Source organism: Chiloscyllium plagiosum, unplaced genomic scaffold (assembly GCF_037043375.1).
Source record: "Chiloscyllium plagiosum isolate Xiang-an unplaced genomic scaffold, Cpla_swu_hap1 HiC_scaffold_53X, whole genome shotgun sequence".
Lineage (NCBI taxonomy): Eukaryota > Metazoa > Chordata > Chondrichthyes > Orectolobiformes > Hemiscylliidae > Chiloscyllium > Chiloscyllium plagiosum.
In genome coordinates, this window is record NW_028270191.1 from 9,232,802 (window position 1) to 9,256,075 (window position 23,274).

The 23,274-nt window shown below is 48.4% G+C and overlaps 1 protein-coding gene across 2 annotated transcripts in view; it reads right to left on the reverse strand.

Annotated features, from left to right (window-relative positions):
- Positions 1-23,274, reverse strand: part of LOC122543431 (beta-1,4 N-acetylgalactosaminyltransferase 1-like) — a 107,674-nt gene that overhangs the window by 70,062 nt on the left and 14,338 nt on the right. For both annotated transcript variants that reach the window (XM_087985446.1, XM_087985445.1), the window contains exons 2-5: positions 15,777-15,827; positions 5,257-5,472; positions 3,602-3,778; positions 1,415-1,521 (exon numbers count right to left, since the gene is read on the reverse strand). In XM_087985446.1, the coding sequence (XP_087841572.1) occupies positions 1,415-1,521; positions 3,602-3,778; positions 5,257-5,472; positions 15,777-15,781 (505 nt within the window). In that variant the 5' untranslated portion in view covers positions 15,782-15,827. The remainder of the gene's footprint in view (positions 1-1,414; positions 1,522-3,601; positions 3,779-5,256; positions 5,473-15,776; positions 15,828-23,274) is intronic.

Here is a 23,274-nt window from a genome sequence, read left to right on the forward strand (position 1 = left end):
ACCTCAGTTTTCCGTAAAATTGAGTTCCGGCTGCAGCACCGATATGTACTGCAGCTGTGGCTCAGTGGTAACTCTTATACCTCAGAGTCTGAATGTTGAGGGTTCAAACCCCCTGGCAGTACTTCTATTCCAAGCCAAGGCTCCCAGTGTAGTACTGAGGGAGTGCTGTGCTGTTAGAAGGGCCAGTTCACCAATAAGTTGTCAAACGGAGACCCCATTTGCCCTCAGGAAAGCTCCCTGTGGCGCTGTTTCAAATGAGGGCCGAAATTCATCCTTTGACCAACCTCACAGGAGATGGATGACTAGGCCATTGATCACAGTGCTGTTTGTAGACGCTCGCTGTGCCCAAATTGCCTGCCATTTTTCCCAGGTTGCAACAGTAACTATGCTGCACAATGTCATTTACTGGCTGTCAAGGATTTTCCGCCATCCTGTGGTCGTGAAAGGTACTACAGAAATGCATGATCCTTACCTGACATCCCTTACGAACATGGTCTGCCTCAGCTCCTGAAATCTAACTCCAGGCAGTCCCCTTTAAAAGCAAGCTGGATGCATTAACCTTTCGCTAATTCTTTGGTGGGGTGTGGGTATCACGCACAAGGCCAGTGTTTGTTGCCATCCCTTGTGCTGAGCGGCTTGTTCGAGCAGTTAAGAGTTCATCGCAACTCAGAAAACGGCACACGCTCTCTCGGATTAGAAGCGACAAGGAGGAAGCCGTAGGATTGCGACAGGCTGCTTCACAGGAACAGGATCAGCTCAATTCAGCCCCCTCCTCAAGTGTGTTACAACAGAACAGGACAACATCCATCCAGCCCCTTGACCCTACTGCACAGCAGGAGGCCATTCAGCCCCCCTCCTCCTCCAGCCTGTTACACAGGAACAGCAGGAGGCCATTCAGCCCTCCCCCTCTCCTCCGGCCTGTTACACAGGAACAGCAGGAGGCCATTCAGCCCTCCCCCTCTCCTCCAGCCTGTTACACAGGAACAGCAGGAGGCCATTCAGCCCTCCCCCTCTCCTCCGGCCTGTTACACAGGAACAGCAGGAGGCCATTCAGCCCTCCCCCTCTCCTCCAGCCTGTCACACAGGAACAGCAGGAGGCCATTCAGCACCCTCTCCTCCAGCCTGTCACACAGGAATAGCAGGAGGCCATTCAGCACCCTCTCCTCCAGCCTGTTACACAGGAATAGCAGGAGGCCATTCAGCCCCCTCTCCTCCAGCCTGTTACACAGGAACAGCAGGAGGCCATTCAGCACCCTCTCCTCCAGCCTGTTACACAGGAACAGCAGGCTCTTCAGCCCCTTTCCTTGAACCTGCACGTTTAGCCAAAAGGGGAAAAAAAAACACCTTCAGCGATGACAGTCTGGAAAGGTTGCCATATATCTCGCGCAGCCCCTGACAGTGCGTGGGTTCTGACCTGGGATGACGATGGTTTTGAGGGGCTGTACATGTAGCCCTTGCGTGGGGTATTCCAGAGGGGTGTTGGCTTTGGCGATGATCATGACGTCGGCAGAGGAATGGGACCTGTGCAAACAGCAGAGAAAACAAGAGGCGCTCAGGAAAACAGAAAAGGGTGCAGACATCACGTGAGAAGCTAATCCCCAAATCGAGAGCTCACTACAGTCTGTTGTGGATTGGACCAGACCCTCTAAATAGTGAGAAGGTAGTCTCGGCCCTAACTTCTTTCTTATTTTCAACATAAGGCGTTGCATTCCAGATGCAATTCGATTGGTCCAATTAAAGCAAAACACAGTTAAAATTCAACAGAAGAAAATTTAATCGACTAATAGATACAGTAACTATGAGAACATAGAACAATCCAGGCCCTTCGGCCCTCCATGTTGTGTTGACCTTTTATCCTACCCGAAGATCAGTCTAACCTACACACCCTTCATTGTACTATCTTCCATGTGCCTATCCAAGAGTCGCTTAAATGTCCCTAATGTCTGTGACTCTACTACCACCGCAGGCCACGCATTCCACACACCCACCACTCTCTGTGTAAAGAACCGCCCTCTGACATCTCACATACCTTCCTCTAATCACCTTAAAGTTATGCCCCTTCGTGATAGACATTTCCCACCCTGGGAAAAAGCCTCTGGCTATCCACTCTATCTTTGCCTCTCGTCATCTTGTATGCATCTATCAAGTCACCTCTCATCCTTCTTCGTTCCAGTGAGAAAAGCCCTAGCTCCCTCAACCTTTCTTCATAAGGCATGTCCTCCAGTCCAGGCAGCATCCTGGTAAATCTCCTCTGCACCCTCTCTAAAGCTTCCACATCCTTCCAATAAGGTGGTGACCAGAACTGAACACAATACTACTAATGAACTGTTGCATTACAGTACCATCACAAACGCACCCTTGGCAAAAGGCAAATTCAGAACACAGGCTGTCTCACATGCACCTTTGTGATCCCAAGAGGAAAAACACTTGGAGAAAATTCTGAGCGAGTGTCGGAGCCGGGGAGAGATTTCCTGCAGCTTCAAACCCTGCCGGGACCCCAGCAACAACTGCTGAAAGCTAAAACTGAAAATCCTCGTTCCATGGGAGTTTGACCCCACCCGTTCAGGCTGCTTCTATTGTTCCACCCTTCTTTTTTAAAACAAAAAACCTGAGGCTTCACAAGGTGTTTATCTTCTTAGACTGTTCAGCGCCTGTCCCCCAATCTCTCTGTCCAAAAGAAACCTGGCCAAAACACATCCCTTAAAGCCACAGTGTCATCACAAGATGAACGATGTAGTGAAGCTTTGCAGGTGATTGACTGCTTGACTGTTAACTTTAGGTTCTCTGTTGCTGGAAAAGCCCCCTTTGACCTCTCCCAGCTCCTTAAAAACACCCACCAATATCTGAGCCACTGTTGACTGATCAGCGTTCCCATGGATGGGGAGACTGGCAGCACCAGGGGGTGACATTGACAATGCCACCTCCGGGTGCCCTGTACGGATACCTCAACCCTTCCAAAAAGCAGTGGTGGGGTTTGTCAATCTGGAGCTGGGGGAAGGTGGGTGTGGGTTGCAGACAGTAGGGATGGAGTCAGCAACTTTTAAGAAACATCTTTCCTGCAGGCCTCATCTTGCCACAGGGTTGTGAGGGAGGGTGCTATCATGTGACACTGCATCATTTCCTGTGAAGAATAAATCGCTTGGTAATGCAGAACCTAAATATTTCTAAAACGAGAAATAAAATTGAAGTGTTTTTTGGCACCGTCAACAGGAGCCAAACTTAAAAAAGGAATATCAAGTTGGACAGTTTGAGAAGAGGGTGCTGACTGGTTGAGCCACGGTTGGCATGGAGACACAGCAGGAACTGTTAACGGTCAATCTTTGTTAGCTAATTAAATTCAGACCAAGAACGTAGGCCCTGATTGTTCAGGGCGTTACAAGCAAGAATTAGCAGCCTCTCTTACTGATTCCTGAGTGAAAAGGGAACAATGTATGGACAAATTCAGGCATAGGCCCTGGACACCTATACTGGGGCTTCGAGCACCATGGAGGTCATTGTTGTGGGACTGGCTGTCAGTCTTCATTGAACATTTGCATATCTATTTTATGGCTGCAAAATGGTAAAGGCCTTGATAGATGTGGTGCTATTTAGGACTACGTACCTTTGCAGAAATTGCTGATACTCCTGTTCCCTCCTTTTCTTCAATTCCTCCCGTTGGGCTTCTTTGAAGACCTGCTCAAACTGTTGGACGGAAACCTGGCGGAAAAGGTGCTTGGCAAAGGGGAGATTTATCATAGGCTCCTCTTTCTCACATCGGCAGCCATTCTTTGGAAGAAGCCTAAGGAGAAAGAGTTTTGTGGGCGTCAAACACACTGACGACTCAAAGACTGGACACATGTTGGATACTTCTTCACGACGAGCTTCCGAAACCAAAATTAATGAAGGCAAGCATTCGGATCTTCAATAATTAAATTGTCCCATAGTGCCCAGGGATATGCAGGTTAGGGTGGATTGGCTATGCTAAATTGTCCCATAGTGCCCAGGGATGTGCAGGTTAGGGTGGATTGGCCATGCTAAATTGTCCCATAGTGCCCAGGGATGTGCAGGTTAGGGTGGATTGGCCATGCTAAATTGTCCCATAGTGCCCAGGGATGTGCAGGTTAGGGTGGATTGGCCATGCTAAATTGTCCCATAGTGCCCAGGGATGTGCAGGTTAGGGTGGATTGGCCATGCTAAATTGTCCCATAGTGCTCAGGGATGTGCAGGTTCGGGTGGATTGGCCATGCTAAACTGTCCCATAGTGTCCACGGATGTGCAGGTTAGGGTGGATTGGCCATGATAAATTGTCCCATAGTGTCCACGGATGTGCAGGTTAGGATGGATTGGCCATGCTAAATTACTCATAGTGCCCAGGGATGTGCAGGTTCGGGTGGATTGGTCATGCTAAATTGCCCCATAGTGCCCGGGGATGTGCAGGTTAGGGTGAATTGGCCGTGCTAAATTGTCCCATAGTGCCCAGGGATGTGCAGGTTAGGATGGATTGGCCGTGCTAAATTGTCCCATAGTGCCCAGGGATGTGCAGGTTAGGGTGGATTGGCCGTGCTAAATTGTCCCATAGTGCCCAGGGATGTGCAGGTTAGGGTGGATTGGCCATGCTAAATTGTCCCATAGTGCCCAGGGATGTGCAGGATAGGGTGGATTGGCCATGCTAAATTGTCCCATAGTGCCCAGGGATGTGCAGGATAGGGTGGATTGGCCATGCTAAATTGTCCCATAATGCCCAGGGATGTGCAGGTTAGGGTGGATTGGCCATGCTAAATTGTCCCATAGTGTCCAGGGATGTGCAGGATAGGGTGGATTGGCCAGGATAAATTGTCCCATAGTGCCCAGGGATGTGCAGGTTCGGGTGGATTGGCCATGGGGAAAATGTGGGGTTTACAGGGGATACAGTGGGTCTGGGCAAGATGCTCTTTGGAAGGTCGGTGTGGACTCTTCAGTCCATGATTCTATGACTATTCTATGGTTCTAACCAAATCTAACTCCTTGAAACCAACGTATTGGCCTCAGCCACTCGCTGTGGCAGAGGATTGCACAGGCTTCCCCACTCTTTGGGTGAAGACATCCCCCCCTCAGCTCAGTCCTCGACTGAGGCACACCTCCCCCCCCCCCCCCATACCCCCTCCCAGTTGTGGACTCCCTGGTCATGGAGATATGGAAACCTGAATCCCCAGATACAGAAGGTACAGGTTGGAAGTCCTAGGAAGGTCGGGGCTCTCTCCGCGTGATGGAAGTGCTGACAGGAAAGTACGGACTCACCCAGCCACGATCTCTTTGACTTTGTAGGAGATGTGGGCATATTTCTCAGACGGCTCCCAAACCCCTTGCCGCAGATGGCCCTCGGAAATCCCAGGAAGCCGGTACCTGACGTCGACAATACGGTCAGGCTTCAGCGACCAAAGGCAAAGGAAGAAAATTCCCAGAGGCAACGTGACCAGCAAAAGGCAGCACAGGGGATTCCTGACAGGACGCATGCTGGAAGCAAGGGAACGTGACCAATCATTCCTTTCGGAAAGACACTGCAAATAGGTACACCGTCGATCGACTGAGTAAACGATCAGGAGCTAGTTCGCAAACAACAGGGCTTTGATTTGCATCGTCATCGATTTACGGAAGGTCAACAGTAGGCCTTCCATTCCAAATCAAGCCTGCGCTAGTCAAAAACAACCCCCTGACTATTCATCGAACAGTACAGCACAGAACAGGCCCTTCAGCCCACGATGTTGTGCCGACCACTGATCCTCATGTATGCACCCTCAAATGTCTGTGACCATATGCATGTCCAGGTGTCTCTTAAATGTCGCCAATGACTCTGCCTCCACAACTGCTGCTGGCAACGCATTCCATGCTCTCACAAACTCTCTGTGTAAAGAACCTGCCTCTGACATCCCCTCTATACTTTCCTCCAACCAGCTTAAAACTATGACCCCTCGTGTTAGCCATTTCCGCCCTGGGAAATAGTCTCTGGCTATCGACTCTATCTATGCCTCTCATTATCTTGTACACCTCAATTAGGTCCCCTCTCCTCCTCCTTTTCTCCAATGAAAAAAGTCAGAGCTCAGTCAACCTCTCCTTATAAGATAAGCCCTCCAGTCCAGGCAGCATCCTGGTAAACCTCCTCTGAACCCTCTCCAAAGCATCCACATCTTTCCTATAATAGGGCGACCAGAACTGGACGCAGTATTCCAAGTGCGGTCTAACCAAAGTTTTATAGAGCTGCAACAAGATCTCACGACTCTAAAACTCAATCCCCCTGTTAATGAAAGCCAAAACACCATATGCTTTCTTAACAGCCCTGTCCACTTGGGTGGCCATTTTAAGGGATCTATGTACCTGCACACCAAGATCCCTCTGTTCCTCCACACTGCCAAGAATCCTATCCTTAATCCTGTACTCAGCTTTCAAACTCGACCTTCCAAAATGCATCACCTCGCATTTATCCAGGTTGAACTCCATCTGCCACCTCTCAGCCCATCTCTGCATCCTGTCAATGTCCCCCTGCAGCCTACAACAGCCCTCTATACTGTCAACGACACCAACCTTTGTGTCGCCTGCAAACTTGCTGTTCCATCCTTCAATCCCCTCATCCAAGTCATTAATAAAAATTACAAACAGTAGAGGCCCAAGGACAGAGCCCTGTGGAACACCACTCACCACTGACTTCCAGGCCGAATATTTTCCTTCTACTACCACTCGCTGTCTTCTGTTGGCCAGCCAATTCTGGATCCAGACAGCTATGTTCCCCTGTATCCCATTCCTCCTGACCTTCTGAATGAGCCTCCCATGGGGAACCTTATCAAATGCCTTGCTAAAGTCCATATACACCACATCCACAGCTCGACCCTCATCAACTTTTCTAGTCACATCCTCAAAGAACTCGATAAGGTTTGTGAGGCATGACCTGCCCCTCACAAAGCCGTGTTGACTGCATTTAATCAAGCCATGCTCTTCCAGATGGTCATAAATCCTATCCCTCCTATCCTATCCTATCCTATCCTATTCGAATCCTATTCCCCAGGACTGGGCCCCATAGCCTTGTCTGCATAGAGTATACATCTAAATCCTTCTTCAATGCACTGAGGGTTTCTGCCTCTCTCACCACTACAAGCAGGGAGTTCCATATTCCCACCATCCTCTTGGGGCAAAGGTCTTTCCCCATCTCCTCTGAACATCCTGCCCCTTGTCTTAAGTCGACACCTCCTGACCATTGATTCTGCTGTCAGGGGAAAGGTTCCTTCCTGTCCACCCTGTCTATATCCCTCATTATTGGATATATCTCAGTAATGTTCCCTCCTCAATCTCCTCTGCTCCAAGGAAAACACCCCAGTCTGTCCAATCTCTCTCCATCACAGAAACACTACAGACCAGGCAACATCCTGGTAAATCTCCCTCTGCCACAGACCAGGCACCATCCTGGTAAATCCCCCCTGCCCCAGACTAGGCACCATCCTGGTAAATCCCCCCTGCCCCAGACCAGGCAACATCCTGGTAAATCCCCCCTGCCCCAGACCAGGCAACATCCGGGTAAATCCCCACTGCCCCAGACTAAGGTTTATCCTGGTAAATCTCCCCTGCACCCTCTCCAGTGTAGTTACATCCCTCCTATAATGTGGACTCCAGAACTCTACACTATACCCGAGCTGTTGGAGTAAGCAATGTTTTGTCCAGTTCCAGCGTCACCTCCCTGCTCTTAAACTCTCTGCCTCAGCTAATAAACACAAGTATCCCAGATGCCTTCTTTACCACTTTATTCACCTGTCCTGATACCGCAAGAGACCCACGTATGTGCCTTTGATCAGCCTGCCTATATCCTTCTGATGAAGGGCTTATGCCTGAAACATCAACTCTCCTGCTCCTCGGATGCTGCCGAACCTGCTGTGCTTTTCCAGCGCCACACTTTTCAAATCTATTCTCCTGGAAGCTAAGACTATCCTCCTCACTGTTTACCTCCCTATCAATATTCACATCATTCACACACTTACTGATTAACCCTCCTACAATCAATCAAGTCATAGAGATGTACAGCACAGAAACAGACCCTTTGGTCCAACCCGTCCATGCCGACCAGATATCCCAACCCAATCTCGTCCCATTTGCCAGCACGTGGCCCATATCCCTCCAAACCCTTCCTATTCATATACCCATCCAAATGCCTTTTAAATGCTGTAACTGTACCAGCCTCCACCACTTCCTCTGGCAGCTCATTCCATACACATACCACCCTCTGTGTGAAAACGTTGCCCCTTAGGTCTCTTTTATATCTTTCCCCTCTCACCCTAAACCTATGCCCTCTAGTTCTGGACTCCCCCACCCCAGGGAAAAGACTTTGTCTATTTACCCTATCCATGCCCCTCATGATTTTATAAACCTCTATAAGGTCACCCCCTCAGCCTCCGACGCTCCAGGGAAAACAGCCCCAGCCTGTTCAGCCTCTCCCTGTAGCTCAAACCCTCCAACCCTGGCAACATCCTTGTAAATCTTTTCTGAACCCTTTCAAGTTTCACAACATCCTTCCGACAGGAAGAAGACCAGAATTGAATGCAGTATACCAAAAGTGGCCGAACCAATGTCCTGTACAGCCGCAACATGGCCTCCCAACATTTAAATCATTTCCATAAAACACAAATAGCAAGAGCCCCAACACCAAACCCTGTGGAACCAAATTGGTTACAGGGTTGGAAAATAAAAAAACTCCTGACCGTCACCATGTGGCCAATTCTGGAACCAATTTGGCAACTTTGCTTGGATCCCTTGGCCTCTAAGCTTCGCGACCATTCCCAACCTTATCAACACTTCCACTGGGTGTGTCAGTTCAACGGAAGATTTTTGTTGCGGGAGAATGGAGGGGGAAGTGATCAATGCTTGACTCTTGAATGATTCGCTCCCATTCTGTTCACGTCTCCGGTGTTCTGGAACAAAGCACTTCCCTTTCATCACTTCGGCTCTTTCTCCCAAACCCTTTCCGTGGCTCAATGCCAAAGTTTGTTTCACCAATTGCTGCGCCATGGGAGATTTTACTCCATCGTGTCAAGGCAAGTTGTTGCCGTGGAACTTCAACCGCCAAAGGGAAAGTCAGCCTTCGAAGAGCCTCTCGCAACGGAGGGGGAAGTGAGAAGCTGGGGTTGTTTCCCTCCAAGAGGAGCTGGGATGGACGTCAGCTGAACCATGATGAGCCTGGACATAGCAGATCCGCAGAGACTGCCCCCTATTGGTGGAGGCAGAGCACCAGAAGTGGTTGATGAAAAGGCAACAGGAGGGAAATATGATTTTGAACTCAGCATGCCGTCAGGATCTGGACTGCAGTGCCTGGGAAATTGGGGGATACTGTTTCAGCCAATCACTTTCCAGAAACGAACAGAATTGTGTCTGGAGAGAATGGCTTCGGCATGGGGACAGCCAGCATACACACTAAATTGTCTCCTTCTATGATGCAACCATCTTTTTTTACTGAATCAGAGGTGTTTCTACTAATCCAGGACCCGAGAGACAGAAGAAAAGAGGTATTTCAGCTCAAGAGTACATCTGACCAGCTCTACTGGTTTGACTCAGTGGCGACCGGCTGTGAAATACAAAATGGAGGAAGCAGGCAAGTCAGAAGGTAGATTTTGTCAAGCTCACACAGAAATATTTTCAGTGATTGGTCTCCACCTATGGCAGATGCTTTTTTGTTGCCTTTCAGGGCGTGTGGGGGTCACTGACAAGTCCAGCATTTGCTGCCCGTTCCTAATTGCCCTTCGAACGGAGGACTTCCCTCAGCCTTTTCAGGGGGCAGTTGAGAGTTGACCTCATTGACTGTTGGTCTGGAATCGTTTGTAGGCCCAGACCAGGTAAGGACGGTAGATTTCCTTCTCTCAAGGATGTTAGATGGGTTTTTATGACAAATCACTGTTTGTTACCATGTCCACCATCACTAAGACCAGCTTGAATCCAAATTTATTAAGTGAATTTAAATTCGACCAAGTGGCGTGGCAATCCAACAATGTTACCAATGTGCTACCGCTTCCCCACGAGGTGAGGAGCCTTAAAGGCTCCAGACCACAGCAATGTGGTTGACTCTTAACTGCCCTCTGGGCAATTAGGGACAGACAATAAATGCTGCCTAGCCAGTGATATCCACGTCCCATGATTTAATGAAAAAACTTCTTCCAGGCTCTCTCACCCTGAGTTGTAGGGTGGCAGGGTGGCTCAGTGGTTAGCACTGCTGCCTCACAGCACCAGGTACCTGGATTCGATTCCAGACTCGGGCGACTGACTGTGTGGAGTTTGCACATTCTCCCCGTGTCTGCGTGGGTTTCCTCCGGGTGCTCCGGTTACCTCCCACAGTCCAAAGATGTGTGGGCCACGCTCAATTGCCCTATAGCATCCAGGGATGTGCAGGTTAGGTGGGTTAGCCAAGGGAAATGCAGGGTTACAGGGAGAGGGTGAGTCTGAGTGAGATGGCCTTCAGAGGGTCGGTGCAGACCCAATGGGCCAAATGGCCTCTTAAACACATTGTAGGGATTGTATGATTCTAAAACAAATCACACTCAGCATTTAAACCACTGTTGTGAGGTACTTTAGGTTAGATTACTTACAGTATGGAAACAGGCCCTTCGGCCCAACAAGTCCACACCGACCCGCCGAAGCGCACCCACCCAGACCCATTCCCCTACGCCTAACACCAAGGGCAATTTAGCATGGCCAATTCACCTGACCTGCACATCTTTGGACTGTGGGAGGAACGCGGAGCACCCGGAGGAAACCCACGCAGACACGGGGAGAACATACAAACTCCACACAGTCAGTCGCCTGAGGCGGGAATTGAACCCGGGTCTCTGGCGCTGTGAGGCAGCAGTGCTAACCACTGTGCCACCGTGCCACCCACAAAAGATACCTAAAGCTTATTCATATGGTTGTCTTTCTGCCAGGTCCATGGCACGAATGCACAACTATCTAAAAGCGTCAGGAGCTGATGTAGCTAAACAAGCTGGACGATACTGAGGCTTGGGCTGACAAGTGGCAAGAAACACATGTACCAGGCTGTGACGATCGCAAAAAAGAGACAATCTAACCATCATCCCTTGGTGTTCAATGGTGTTACCATCACTGAATTCCCCAGTATCAACATCCTGGGGGTTACCATTGACCAGAAACTCAACTGGACTAGCCATGTTGCAGATGTTGGAAACCTGAAATAAAATCTTAATTCAATCACCATCCCTTGATAATTAACAGCATTACCATCACTGAATCCTCCACGATCAACATCCTGGCGGTTTCCATTGACTAGGAACTGAACTGGACTCACCACATAAACACAGCGGCTACAAGAGCAGGTCAGAGGTTAGGAATCCTGCAGCGAGTAACTCACCCCCTGACTCCCCAAAGCCTGTCTGCAAGGCACCAGTCAGGAGGGTGAGGGAATACTCCCCACTTGCCCCTGGATGGGGGCAGCTCCAACAACACTCAAGGAGCTCGACACCATCCAGGACAAAGCAGCCGCTTGATTGACCCCACATCCACAAACACCCACTCCCTCCCCCCCACCGACGCTGAGTAGCAGCAGTGTGTACCATCTACAAGATGCACTGCAGACACTGCAGGCTCTGTTGACTGTATCTCCACATTTATTCACATAACTAAGCTTTGAGTCCTGGCTTACACAGCCCACTAAAACACTTGTTTGAACGAGTGCATTCGTCCATTAATGTCACTACTTCACTGACAGAAGAAATCTGTCAGCCTGTGCTCCCTCCCAGATTTTTCAATGCTACCTCTGAAAGTCCAGAGGTACAACTAAACTAGAGATTACAGTGACTTTCATCTCCCTCTGAGTTTTATATTTTTCTCTTTTTTTTTAAGCATCTTTACCTTCCCCTTTTACTGTTAAAGGTACTTTTCATCTCCCGAGGGTAGGGTTAGAGCACAGTCTCGAGGGTGTGTTTTTTTTTTGGTGACTGAGGGACTTTTTGACAGACGTTAACCACTGAGTTCAACGTCGGGCTCCTCAGAAAATCTGTCATTCGGCAAAAAAAAAGATCAGGACGAGGGGTTTGCAAGAAAGATTTTGATGTATGAGGTTGCTGGGATTGGAGGGTTTGAACTCAAAGGAGAGGGAGGATAAGCTGAGACTTTTTTCCCTGGAGTGTCGGAGGCTGAGGGGTGACTTTATAGAGGTTTATTAAATCATGAGGGGGCATGCATAGGGTAAATAGTCAAGGTCTTTTCCCTTGGGTGGGGGGAGTCCAGAACTAGAGGGGCATAGGTTTAGGGGAGAAGGGAGGGGAAAGATTTAAAAGGGACGTAAGAGGCAACTTTTTCACACAGAGGGTGGTGCATGTATAGAATGAGCTGCCAGAGGAAGTGGTGGAGGCTGGTACAATTACAACATTTAAAAGGCATCTGGATGGGTATATGAATAGAAAGGGTTTAGAGCAATACTGGCAGTGCGGGCTTGAAGGGCTGAATGGCCTACTCCTGCACCTATTGTCTATTGTGAGCAATATGGGGCAAACAGGCAGATTAATTTAGGATTAGGGTCAGCATGGACTGGTTGGGCCGAAGGTTCTGTTGCCGTGCGGAGACAAAACTCTTGCTGGTGTAATGGAGATCATACAGTGAGCTGGCGTTGCCGTGGTAACACACACCTTTACTTGTGTTGTAGCCTGGAGCTACGGAGAGTGGTTGTGGTAACGCCAATGTGGCTGAGCAGGCACGTCTCCCAGTCATACTGCCTGCCACCGGAGGGGGCGCACGTGTCAGAAGGATTTACAAATCAGTCCTCAACCTCTCTGACTACGTTTCCGAATGCACCTTCCTGGCCTGTCAATTCCTGGAATGGGACTCCAACCTGGAGCTCCTAGCTCAGAGGCAGGGTCACTACCCACGAGACCTCACAGCAACAAATTTCTTACAAAAGGAACCAACGTTTTCTCCTTTTCATCCCTTCCTCCTCCAAACCTTGTGACGGTTGCTGGGATATAACCCCACTGCTACCCATAAGCCTTTGCCCCGCGCTGCATTTCTAATTTTAACGCACTTTCCTCAAAAAGTAATTCATGTTCCTACGTTCTGCTGCATTTCAAACAACGGCAGTGATGTGCGATGCACAGTGACAGTCAGGCCTATAACGATGGTTTGTCTCCATTTCTAATTGTTAAGCTTCAAATGTAAAAAACATTGGGACTTGATCTGCACAGCCAGCTGCTCTCAACCAGAATTAGAATTGGGCTACCGTCTAGAAACAGCTTAGCCGATTTTGTAACCAGGGTCACACGATATATTTCCAGCCAATGCTGTCATCATGACTCAGCAGCGCCAGTCAGATGAGTGTCACTGGTTTGCAAGCCTACCAAGCCGAGCGGGTACCAGATGGTGGCACGGTCAGTCTGGATCAGGGCCAATGAGGACTTTGCAATGGCCTGTTCTGCCTCACACAATGCAGCACCACCTCTGTGGAACTGACTGTAATAAAAGGGTCAAAGACAGCTCTGGACTGGCTTTGCACAGGGATTGAACAGCCGCACAGACTGAGGGGCTGCCACCTCAGACAGGACCTCGACCTGGACAGTTCATGGCTTGAGTACCCTCCAAGCATGCCCACCCCTCCCAATGTCCTCATTCTCCCTCTTAATGCCCAACACACCAATCCTCAAGGTGCCCTGTGTACCTGGGCTAACTGAAATGCGGCCTACTGCGTTAGGGGTACCAGTTAATGTCCATGTGTTGTCTAGTCAGTCAGAAAATGGTTTTAATGTCCACTTCCTCCAGTTTTGGAAGATTAATGTTCAATTTCTGGATATTTGAGCTGAACCTCAATTGCTCATTATTCTGCAACTGTATGAATCTGACCCCTGGAATTTGTCGCAGCCCTCTTCAAAATGGCTACTCTCCCCCAATTTGGTGTCACCCGCAAAATTAGAAATTGTACTTCTGATTCAAAATTCCCAATCATCCGTGGAAATTGTGACCAGCAGTGGTTCCAATCCTGATCCTGCCACATCCAATTGCAATCTGGTCTGTCACTTGTCAGTGACTCACATATTTTCTGATTTTATTCATTAGTCGATTTTTTAAACTTATTCATTTGTGGGGTGTAGGTGTTGCTAGCTGGGCCCAGCATTTATTACCCCATCCCTAGTTTCCCCCTTGAGAAGGTGGGGGTGAGCTGCCATCTTGAACCGCTGCAGTCCATGTGCTGTGGGTAGACCCACAATACCCTGAGGGAGGGGAATTCCAGGATTTTGACCCAGTGACACTGAAGGAACAGGGATATATTTCCAAGTCAGGATGGTGAGGGGCTTGGAGGGGAACTTGCAGGGGGTGGTGTTCCCATGTATCTGTTGCCCTTGTCCTTCTAGATGGAAGTGGTGGTGGGTCTGAGGATCTTTGGTGAATTCCTGCAGTGCATCTTGTAGATGGTACACACTGCTGCTACTGAGCGTAGGTGGGGGGAGGGAGTGGATGTTTGTGGATGTGGGGCCAATCAAGCGGCTGCTTTGTCCTGGATGGTGTTGAGCTTCTTGAGTGTTGTTGGAGCTGCTCCCATCCAGGGGCAAGTGGGGAGTATTCCATCACCCTCCTGACTTGTGCCTTGTGGGACAGGCTTTGGGGAGTCAGGAGGGGAGTTACTCACTGCAGGATTCCCAGCCTCTGATCTGCTCTTGTCGCCACTGTATTTATGTGGGGAGTCCAATTGAGTTTCTGGTCATTGGTAAACCGCCAAGACGTTGTTAATGGGGGATTCCGTGATGGTAACACCATTGAATGTCAAGCGGAGTGGTTAGATTGTCTCTTATTGGAAATGGTCATAGCCTGGCATTTGTGTGGTGTGTATCTTATTTGCCACTTGTCAGCCCAAGCCTGGGTATTGTCCAGATCTTGTTGTATTTGAACATGAACTGCTTCAGTATCTGAGGAGTTGCGAATGGTGCTGAACATTGTGCAATCATCAGTGAGCATCCCCCACTTCTGACCTTATGATGGAGGGAAGGTCATTGATGGAGCAGCTGAAGATGGTTGGGCCCAGGACACTACCCTGAGGAACTCCTGCAGAGGTGTCCTGGGGCTGAGATAACTGACCTCCACCAACCACAACCATCTTCCTATGTGCCAGGTATGACTCCAACCAGCGGAGAGTTTGCCCCCTGATACCCATTGATTCCAGGTTTGCCAAACTGGGCATCACTGAGCAGGGTATTGCTGAGCAGGTGCTGCTTGATAGCACTGTTGGTGACACCTTCCACCACTTTCCTGATGATCGAGAGGAGACCGATGGGGCGGTAATTGGCCGGGTTGGATTTATCCTGCTTTTTTGTACAGGACATACCTGGGCAACTTTCCACATTGTCGAGTAGATGCCAGTGTTATAACTGTACTGCTTGGCTCGGGGAGCGGCAAGTTCTGGAGCACAGGTCTTCAGTCCTATTGCTGGAATGTTGTCAGGGCCCATAACCTTTGCAGTTTGCCTTATCAGAAGTCTTTGGATCAATTATATCTAGTACTTTGCTATTCTCCACTATCTCTGACTTCTGTAAAAGGTTCAATAGGATTGGTCAAGCAAGAATTCCCCATCTGAAGTTCGACTGGCTATTAATTATGATATTTCTCTTCTCTTGATGTTCTCCAATTCTCTCCTTTGGTCGGAATTCCATCATCTTTCCTATCATTGTTGGTAAACTAACTGGTCTATCAATCCTTGGGTATGCTCTGACCCCCTGCTTTAGTACAGGAATTACAGAAACGATCTGAACATTTATTCAATCCATTCCCCACTTTTAAAAAGTTGGAATTGCACTTACCTCATTCCTCATCTCATCAGTCCAAGTCAGTTTTATGGGTGTTCTCTCTCCCTGGTAAACACCAAAGCGAAATAATCATTTAATATTTCTGTCATCGCATTATCATTATCTTGAGATATTATCATACTCTATCAACAAACACATTGGATCCCATTTACCATCCCCTGAGAAAAAGAACAGGAAATGACATCACCACAGGAAATTACATCACCAACTCAAGGAAACCCAAACAAACAATAAAGTGAAAGTGGGCCATGCCACCAGTGCTTCATCCAGAGGCTCACCGATGACGTTACCTAGTATGGCGATGGAACATCTGAAAACGAACCTTCCAGCTCAGCGAGCAAACCTACATCCAGATGTTATCATGCTCTATTTCTTAACGGTCCTTTTCCCATCAGATCCTTCCATCTCTTCTTTATGTGTTTGTAAAACAGTCATGTTTCTTTTACGCTCACCGATAATTTAATTCTGTTACTTCTCTCTGCTTTCCAGCTTTATGCTGTGTCTCTCCAAATCTCTTACTCTCTACCCCCTGCAGTCTATGTACTGAATATGTGCCTCTTGTCTAACCCTCAACTGTTCTCCTATGTATTTATGGAGTCTGAGTCGGATTTAGTTTGTTACTTTTTCGCAAAGTATATCCCCCTTCCCGCCTCCCCCCCCCTCACGCTCACACATACGCACACACAAACGCACAAACTCTGTTAACACGATTTTAAAATTTTCCCTGTTGCTTTCTGCCAATATAGTCACCTGGGCCATTTTCTCAAATTCTATTATCAGCCACTGAAAATCCTCCGTATTCAAGGGCCCGAACACACCTTCCAGGTGAAGCAGCACTTTACCTGCACTTCCCCACAATCTAGTCTACCACACTCGCTGCTCACAATGTGCTCTCCTCTACATTGGGGAAACGAAGTATAGACTGGGGGACCATCTACACAGAACGCCTATGTTCTGCCTACATACAAGACCCCTGAGCTTCCAGTTGCCTGCCAGTTTAACACCCCACCCTGTCCTCTGGCCAACGTCTCGGTCTCAGGCTTGCTGCAGTGCTCCAGGGAAGCTCAGCACAAGCTGGAAGAACAGCACCTCATTTTCCACTCGGGAACGCTGCAGCCTTTAGGACTCATTATCGCGTTCAATAACTTTCGGGCTTGATCTCTCCCATGTCCTTACTCCTACCCCCACACACCAGGCCTTGTTATCAGACAGCCCATTGTTAATCACTAACAGGCCCCATTAACAGCTATTCACCCTCCCAGCCAGATCATTATCCAATCCTTTGTCTGTCCAACTGTTCTTCTCTCTCTTGGGCTCTATGCCCACCTATCCTTTACTCCTTATCCCACCCCCCCAACCCTCTCTTCTGCCTAAACTTCAATATTTTCCCAGCTACCATCAGTTCTGAGGAAGGGTCACACGACCCGAAACGCTAACTGATTTCTCTCCTCAGGTGGTGCCAGAACTGCTGAGCTTTTCCAGCAATCTCTGTTGTCGTTTCTGATTTACAGCGTCTGCACTTCTTTCGGCTTGTATTTACTCAAAATCAGCTTTCCTGCAATTGAATCTTTTGATTTTCACCCCACTGCTCGACCTTCATCTTAAACCGTATTATGGTCACTATTGCCTTGATAATCCCCAATTTATACTTCTCTCAACCACTCTGTTTATTCCCCATTACCAGACGCAGACAGGAATGTTCCCTTGTTGAGAGTCGAGGAGTCGAGGAGCACTCTGTCAAACGGGACTATTTATATTGTGCATCATCAGAAGTCCACAAGACATCAGAGTCGAATTAAGCCATTCGGCCCATCGAGTCTGCTCCACCACTCGATCATCGCTGATATGCTCCTCACCCCCATTTTCCTGCCTTCTCTCCATATCCCTCCAACCCATCACCAATTAAAAATCTGTCTTAACTCCTGCTTAAACCTACTCACTGTCCCAGCATCCACCGCACTTTGGGGTTAACTAATTCCCACAGATTCACAACCCTCTGGAAGAAGTTTCTCCTCAACTCCGTTTTAAATTTGTCAAAGATTATGACCTCTCGTCCCAGAATGCCCCTCAAGGAGGAAGCATCCACTCCAGGTCTGTTTTATCCACGCTTCCCATCATCTTAATTACCTCAATTTGATCTCCTCTTATTCTTCTAAATTCCAGAGAGTATAGGCCTAAACTGTTCAATCTCTCTTCGTCCGACAAACCTCTGGGATCAATCGGGTAAACTTCCTCGGAACTGCCTCCCAGGCTGCTACATCTTTCCTCAAATAAGGAGACCAAAACTGTGCACAATACTCCAGGTGCAGTCACAGCAATGCCTTGTATAATTGCAACAGTGCTTCCTTATCTTATATTCTATTCCTTTAGCTGTAAAAGCCAATGTTCCATTGGCTTTCTTTACCTGCTGTATCTGTGTGCGAGTTTTCTGTGCCTCATGAACGAGTACACCCAGCTCCCTCTGCACTGGAGCACCCCGAACTCTCTCCCCGCTTCGATAATAAGTCACCTTCCCATTTTTCCGACCAAAATGCAGCACCTTAACACTTATCAGCATTAAACTCCATCCGCCACATTTTGGCCCACTCTCCTAACCGATCGACATCCATTTGTAAGGTTATTTCCTCATTGCAATTTACCGTCCCGCCTACTATTGTGCCATCCAATCTGAAGCCCATCTAACCTACACTATTCCATGTACGTCCATACTGAATGAATGTTCCTTCCTGAGCCTCCAATCTCTACCATTACTGGATAGAGTTCAGTCTCCTCATGGAGAGATGTAGGGGAACATAGGTTTAGGGCAAGAGGAGGGAAGTTGAAAAAGGAGATGCGCAAGGCAAGGTTTTTTAAAAACCCAGAGGGCAGAAGGTATCTGGAACACGCTGCCAGGGGGAGGTGGTGGAAGCAACATCGAAGAGGCATTGAGTCGAAAGGTGTGGCGCTGGAAAAGCACAGCCGGTCAGACTGCACCCAGGCAGGACAGTCAACATTACAGGCATAAGCCCTTCATCAGGGATGAAGAGGCACTGAGACAGACACATGAATAGAGGGATATGGACGGTGTGCAGGCAGATGGGATGAGTTGAGAACGACATCCTGCTGTACTGTTCTACATACTTGTCATAGTAATGTACAGCACAGAAACGGACCCTTCAGTCCAACCCGTCTATGCCGACCAGATATCCCAACCCAATCTAGTCCCACCTGCCAGCACCCGGCCCAGATCCCTCCAAATCCTTCCTATTCATATACCCATCCAAATGCCTCTTAAATGTTGCAATTGTACCAGCCTCCACCACTTCCTCTGGCAGCTCATTCCATACATGCTCCACCTTCTGTGTGAAAAAGTGGCCCCGTAGGTCTCTTTTATACCTTTCCCCTCTCACCCTAAACCTATGCCCTCTAGTTCTTGACCTTCCTACTTCAGGGAAAATACCTTGTCTATTTTATCCTATCTATGCCCCCCATGATTTCATAAACCTCTATAAGGTCACCCCTCAGCCTCCGACGCTCCAGGGAAAACAGCCCCAGCCTGTTCAGCCTCTCCCTATAGCTCAAATCCTCCAACCCTGGCAACATCCTTGTAAATCTTTTCTGGTTTTACAACATCTTTCCGATAGGAAGGAGACCAGAATTGCATGCAATATTCCAACAGTGGCCTAACCAATGTCCTGTACAGCCGCAACATGACCTCCCAACTCCTGTACTCAATACTCTGACCAATAAAGGAAAGCATACCAAACGCCGCCTTCACTATCCTATCGACCTGCGACTCCACTTTCAAGGAGCTATGAACCTGCACTCCAAGGTCTCTTTGTTCAGCAACACTCCTGAGGACCTTACCATTAAGTGTATAAGTCCTGCTAAGATTTGCTTTCCCAAAATGCAGCACCTCACATTTATATGAATTAAACTCCATCTGCCACTTCTCAGCCCATTGGCCCACCTGGTCCAGATCCTGTTGTAATCTGAGGTGACCCTCTTTGCTGTCCACAACACCTCCAATTTTGGTGTCATCTGCAAACTTACTAACTATACATCTCTTATGTTCACACCCAAATCATTTATGTGAATGACAAAAAGTAGTGGACCCAGCACCGATCCTTGTGACACTCCACTGGTCACAGGCCTCCAGTCTGAAAAACAACCCTCCACCACCACCCTCTGTCTTCTACCTTTGAGCCAGTTCTGTATCCGAATGGCGAGTTCTCCCTGTATTCCAATGAGATCTAACTTTGCTAATCAGTCTCCCATTCCCTTCTCCAGAAAGAGCAGAGTCACTGAGCTCAGCCTTCCGTTGATTCAATTGATATTTTTTTGGTTGATGAGGGAGTTAAAGGTTGGGGCAGATGGGAAAGTTAAGACCATAATCAAATCGGTCTCATTGAACGGCAGAGGAGGATTGACTGGGCCGAATGGCCTCCTCTCGTTCTCAACTCTTCTGTTTATTTTTATTGTCTTGCTCTTGCTTTCCCAATCTCGTCCACACCACTATGGTCAGTGCTTGTGTGACAATCCGCCCCCCCACCCCTCCACATTTGTAAAGAGGAGACAGGTCTGTGTTTGTTCTTAAGCTCCAACCGAGCTTCCTCTCATCCCTCCCTCCTCCTCGTTCTATCCTCACGGCGTTCAAATCAAGTTGTAGTGCACTGTCGCCATCTTCAAATCAATTCTCAAGGCTGCAAATCTTCACCTTTCCAGTCTTCGTTTCTGAGGACCGCCCACTTTCAGGTGCAAAGTTCGACCCTGGCCCAACCAACCACTGCTGCCCTTATCGTCTCTCCTCGTCCTATCAACCTCTGGCACTGGCTTTCACGATTAGGCCCGAGACCCTACTTCCCCTGACACTTCTCACAAAGCCATTGTTTCGGAGAACAAAGTAACACATTGTTCAACGGTGAACAAGTCGATCACACATTTTACTGATGTGTCCCCTTTTGAGTTAAACGCTACAAGCAACACACTCCACACACAGCAACGACACACAAAGACCAGCATTATGCCAACCCCCATCTGGAGGGCACACGAGAGGGGAAAAAAAACAATTCCACATTCTGTACAATCCTTATTGGTTGAAGTGTTTCAGAACGATTCAGCACGGATGGAGGCCGCTCAGACTCTGGCACATCAAGGTCTGCTTTCTTAAATCACCTCTGCCCCTGCAATGTTGTTTCCCCTCGTTCAGACAAATTCCTTTGGGAAGGGCCACGATTAAAATCGAAGACGGTCCCAGGCAGTACGTCTCCCCATCCTGAATATAAGCTCCCTACTCTTGTTCCCTTCGTTTGTGTCATAGTTTCTAATCAACCTGTTCAAAGATGGCAAGGTGCACCTCTGGAGCAGGTGGGATTTGAACCCGGGCCTCTTAGTTCAGAGGTAGAGACACTACCAATGCACCATAAAAGCCCCATCTCATGTCTGACGTAAGTGTGCCTTGCCAGTTTGAGAGGTGGACCTATATAGAGTCAGAGATGTATACAGCACGGAAACAGACCCTTCGGCCCAACCCGTCCATGCCGACCAGATATCCCAACCCAATCTAGTCCCATTCTCCAGCACTTGGCCCATATCTCTCTAAACCCTTCCTATTCATATACCCATCCTTTCATTCATCTGTCTGGTTAATGAGCTGAAATATAAAATAGAGACTGCAATCACTTTCGACTCGAAAGAATGGGCAGCATGCATTTTTCTTTATTAAAAAATTGAATCAGAAACAAACCTGTTGTGACTTAAAATGAAAAGGCCAGGAAATCTCCTCGCTTGAAATTCTGGTCTCCCTGCTATAGGAAGGATGTTATGAAATTTGAAAGGGTTCAGAAAAGATTTACAAAACACTTATAAGGTTTGAGCTATAGGGAGAGGCTGAACAGGCTGGAGCTATTTTCCCTGGAGCGTCGGAGACTGAGGGGTGACCTTATAGAGGTTTATAAAATCATGAGGGGCATGGATAGGGTAAACAGACAAGGGCTTTTCCCCAGGGTAGGGGAGTCCAGAACTATTTGATAATGAAGGTTAGTTTGATCTTAGAGTAGGATAAAAGGGTCAGCACAACATCGCAGGCCGAAGGGCCTGTACTGTTCTACGTAGAGGGCATAGATTTAAGATGAAAGGGGAAAGATTTAAAAGAGATGTAAGGGGCAACTTCTTCACATAGAGGGTGGTGCGTGTATGGAATGAGCTGCCAAGGAATAACTCTATAAAACAATCCAAGCCTGTCTAGTCACTCCTTTTAGCTTGATTTCTCCATCCCAGGCAACATCCTGGTGAACCTACTCTGTACCCCTCCTTCCTGGATGGAGGTGACCTGAACTGCACACAGTCGTCCAGCGGGAGCCTGACCAACCCCCTGTAAAACTCCAACATCACCTCCTTGCTCTTATACTCTATACCACCACTGATGGAAGTAAGAGGGTAGGAGATTCAAAGGATTTGCAAAACCCTTAATGAAGCGATTTCTCTGGATTTTGGTTTCAAATCGCTGCTCCCTTATCCTGAGATGCTGCCCCATGAGGGGTAACAGTCTCTCAGCATCCACCCTGTCAAGCCCTCTCAGGTATACAATTCTTTGAAGTTTGTATCACATATAGAAAGGTGTTTAGCATGCTTGCCTTCATTGCTCAGTCCTCTGAGTATAGGAGTGGGAATGTCATGTTGAGGTTGTACAGGACATTGGTGAGGCCATTTCTGGAGTACTGTGTCCAGTTCCGGCCTCCCGGTCATAGATAGAATAGATAGAAGATAGAATCCCCACAGTGTGGAAACAGGCCCTTTGACCCAACAAGTCCACACCAACTCTCTGAAGACTAACCCACACAGACCCATTCCCCTGCTACTCTACATTTACCACAGACTAATGCACCTAACCTGCACATCTCTGGGCACTATGGGACAATTTAGCATGGCCAATCCACCCTAACCTGCACATCTCTGGGCACTATGGGACAATTTAGCATGGCTAATCCACCCTAACCTGCACATCCCTGGGCACTATGGGACAATTTAGCATGGCCAATCCACCCTAACCTGCACATCCCTGGGCACTATGGGACAATTTAGCATGGCCAATCCACCCTAACCTGCACATCCCTGGGCACTATGGGACAATTTAGCATGGCCAATCCACCCTAACCTACACATCCCTGGGCCCTATGGGACAATTTAGCATGGCCAATCCACCCTAACCTGCACATCCCTGGACACTATGGGACAATTTAGCATGGCCAATCCACCCTAACCTGCACATCCCTGGACACTATGGGACAATTTAGCATGGCCAATCCACATTAACCTGCACATCCCTGGGCACTATGGGACAATTTAGCACGGCCAATTCACCCGAACCTGCACATCCCTGGACACTATGGGACAATTTAGCATGGCCAATCCACCCTAACCTACACATCCCTGGGCACTATGGGACAATTTAGCATGGCCTATCCACCCTAACCTGCACATCCCTGGGCACTATGGGACAATTTAGCATGGC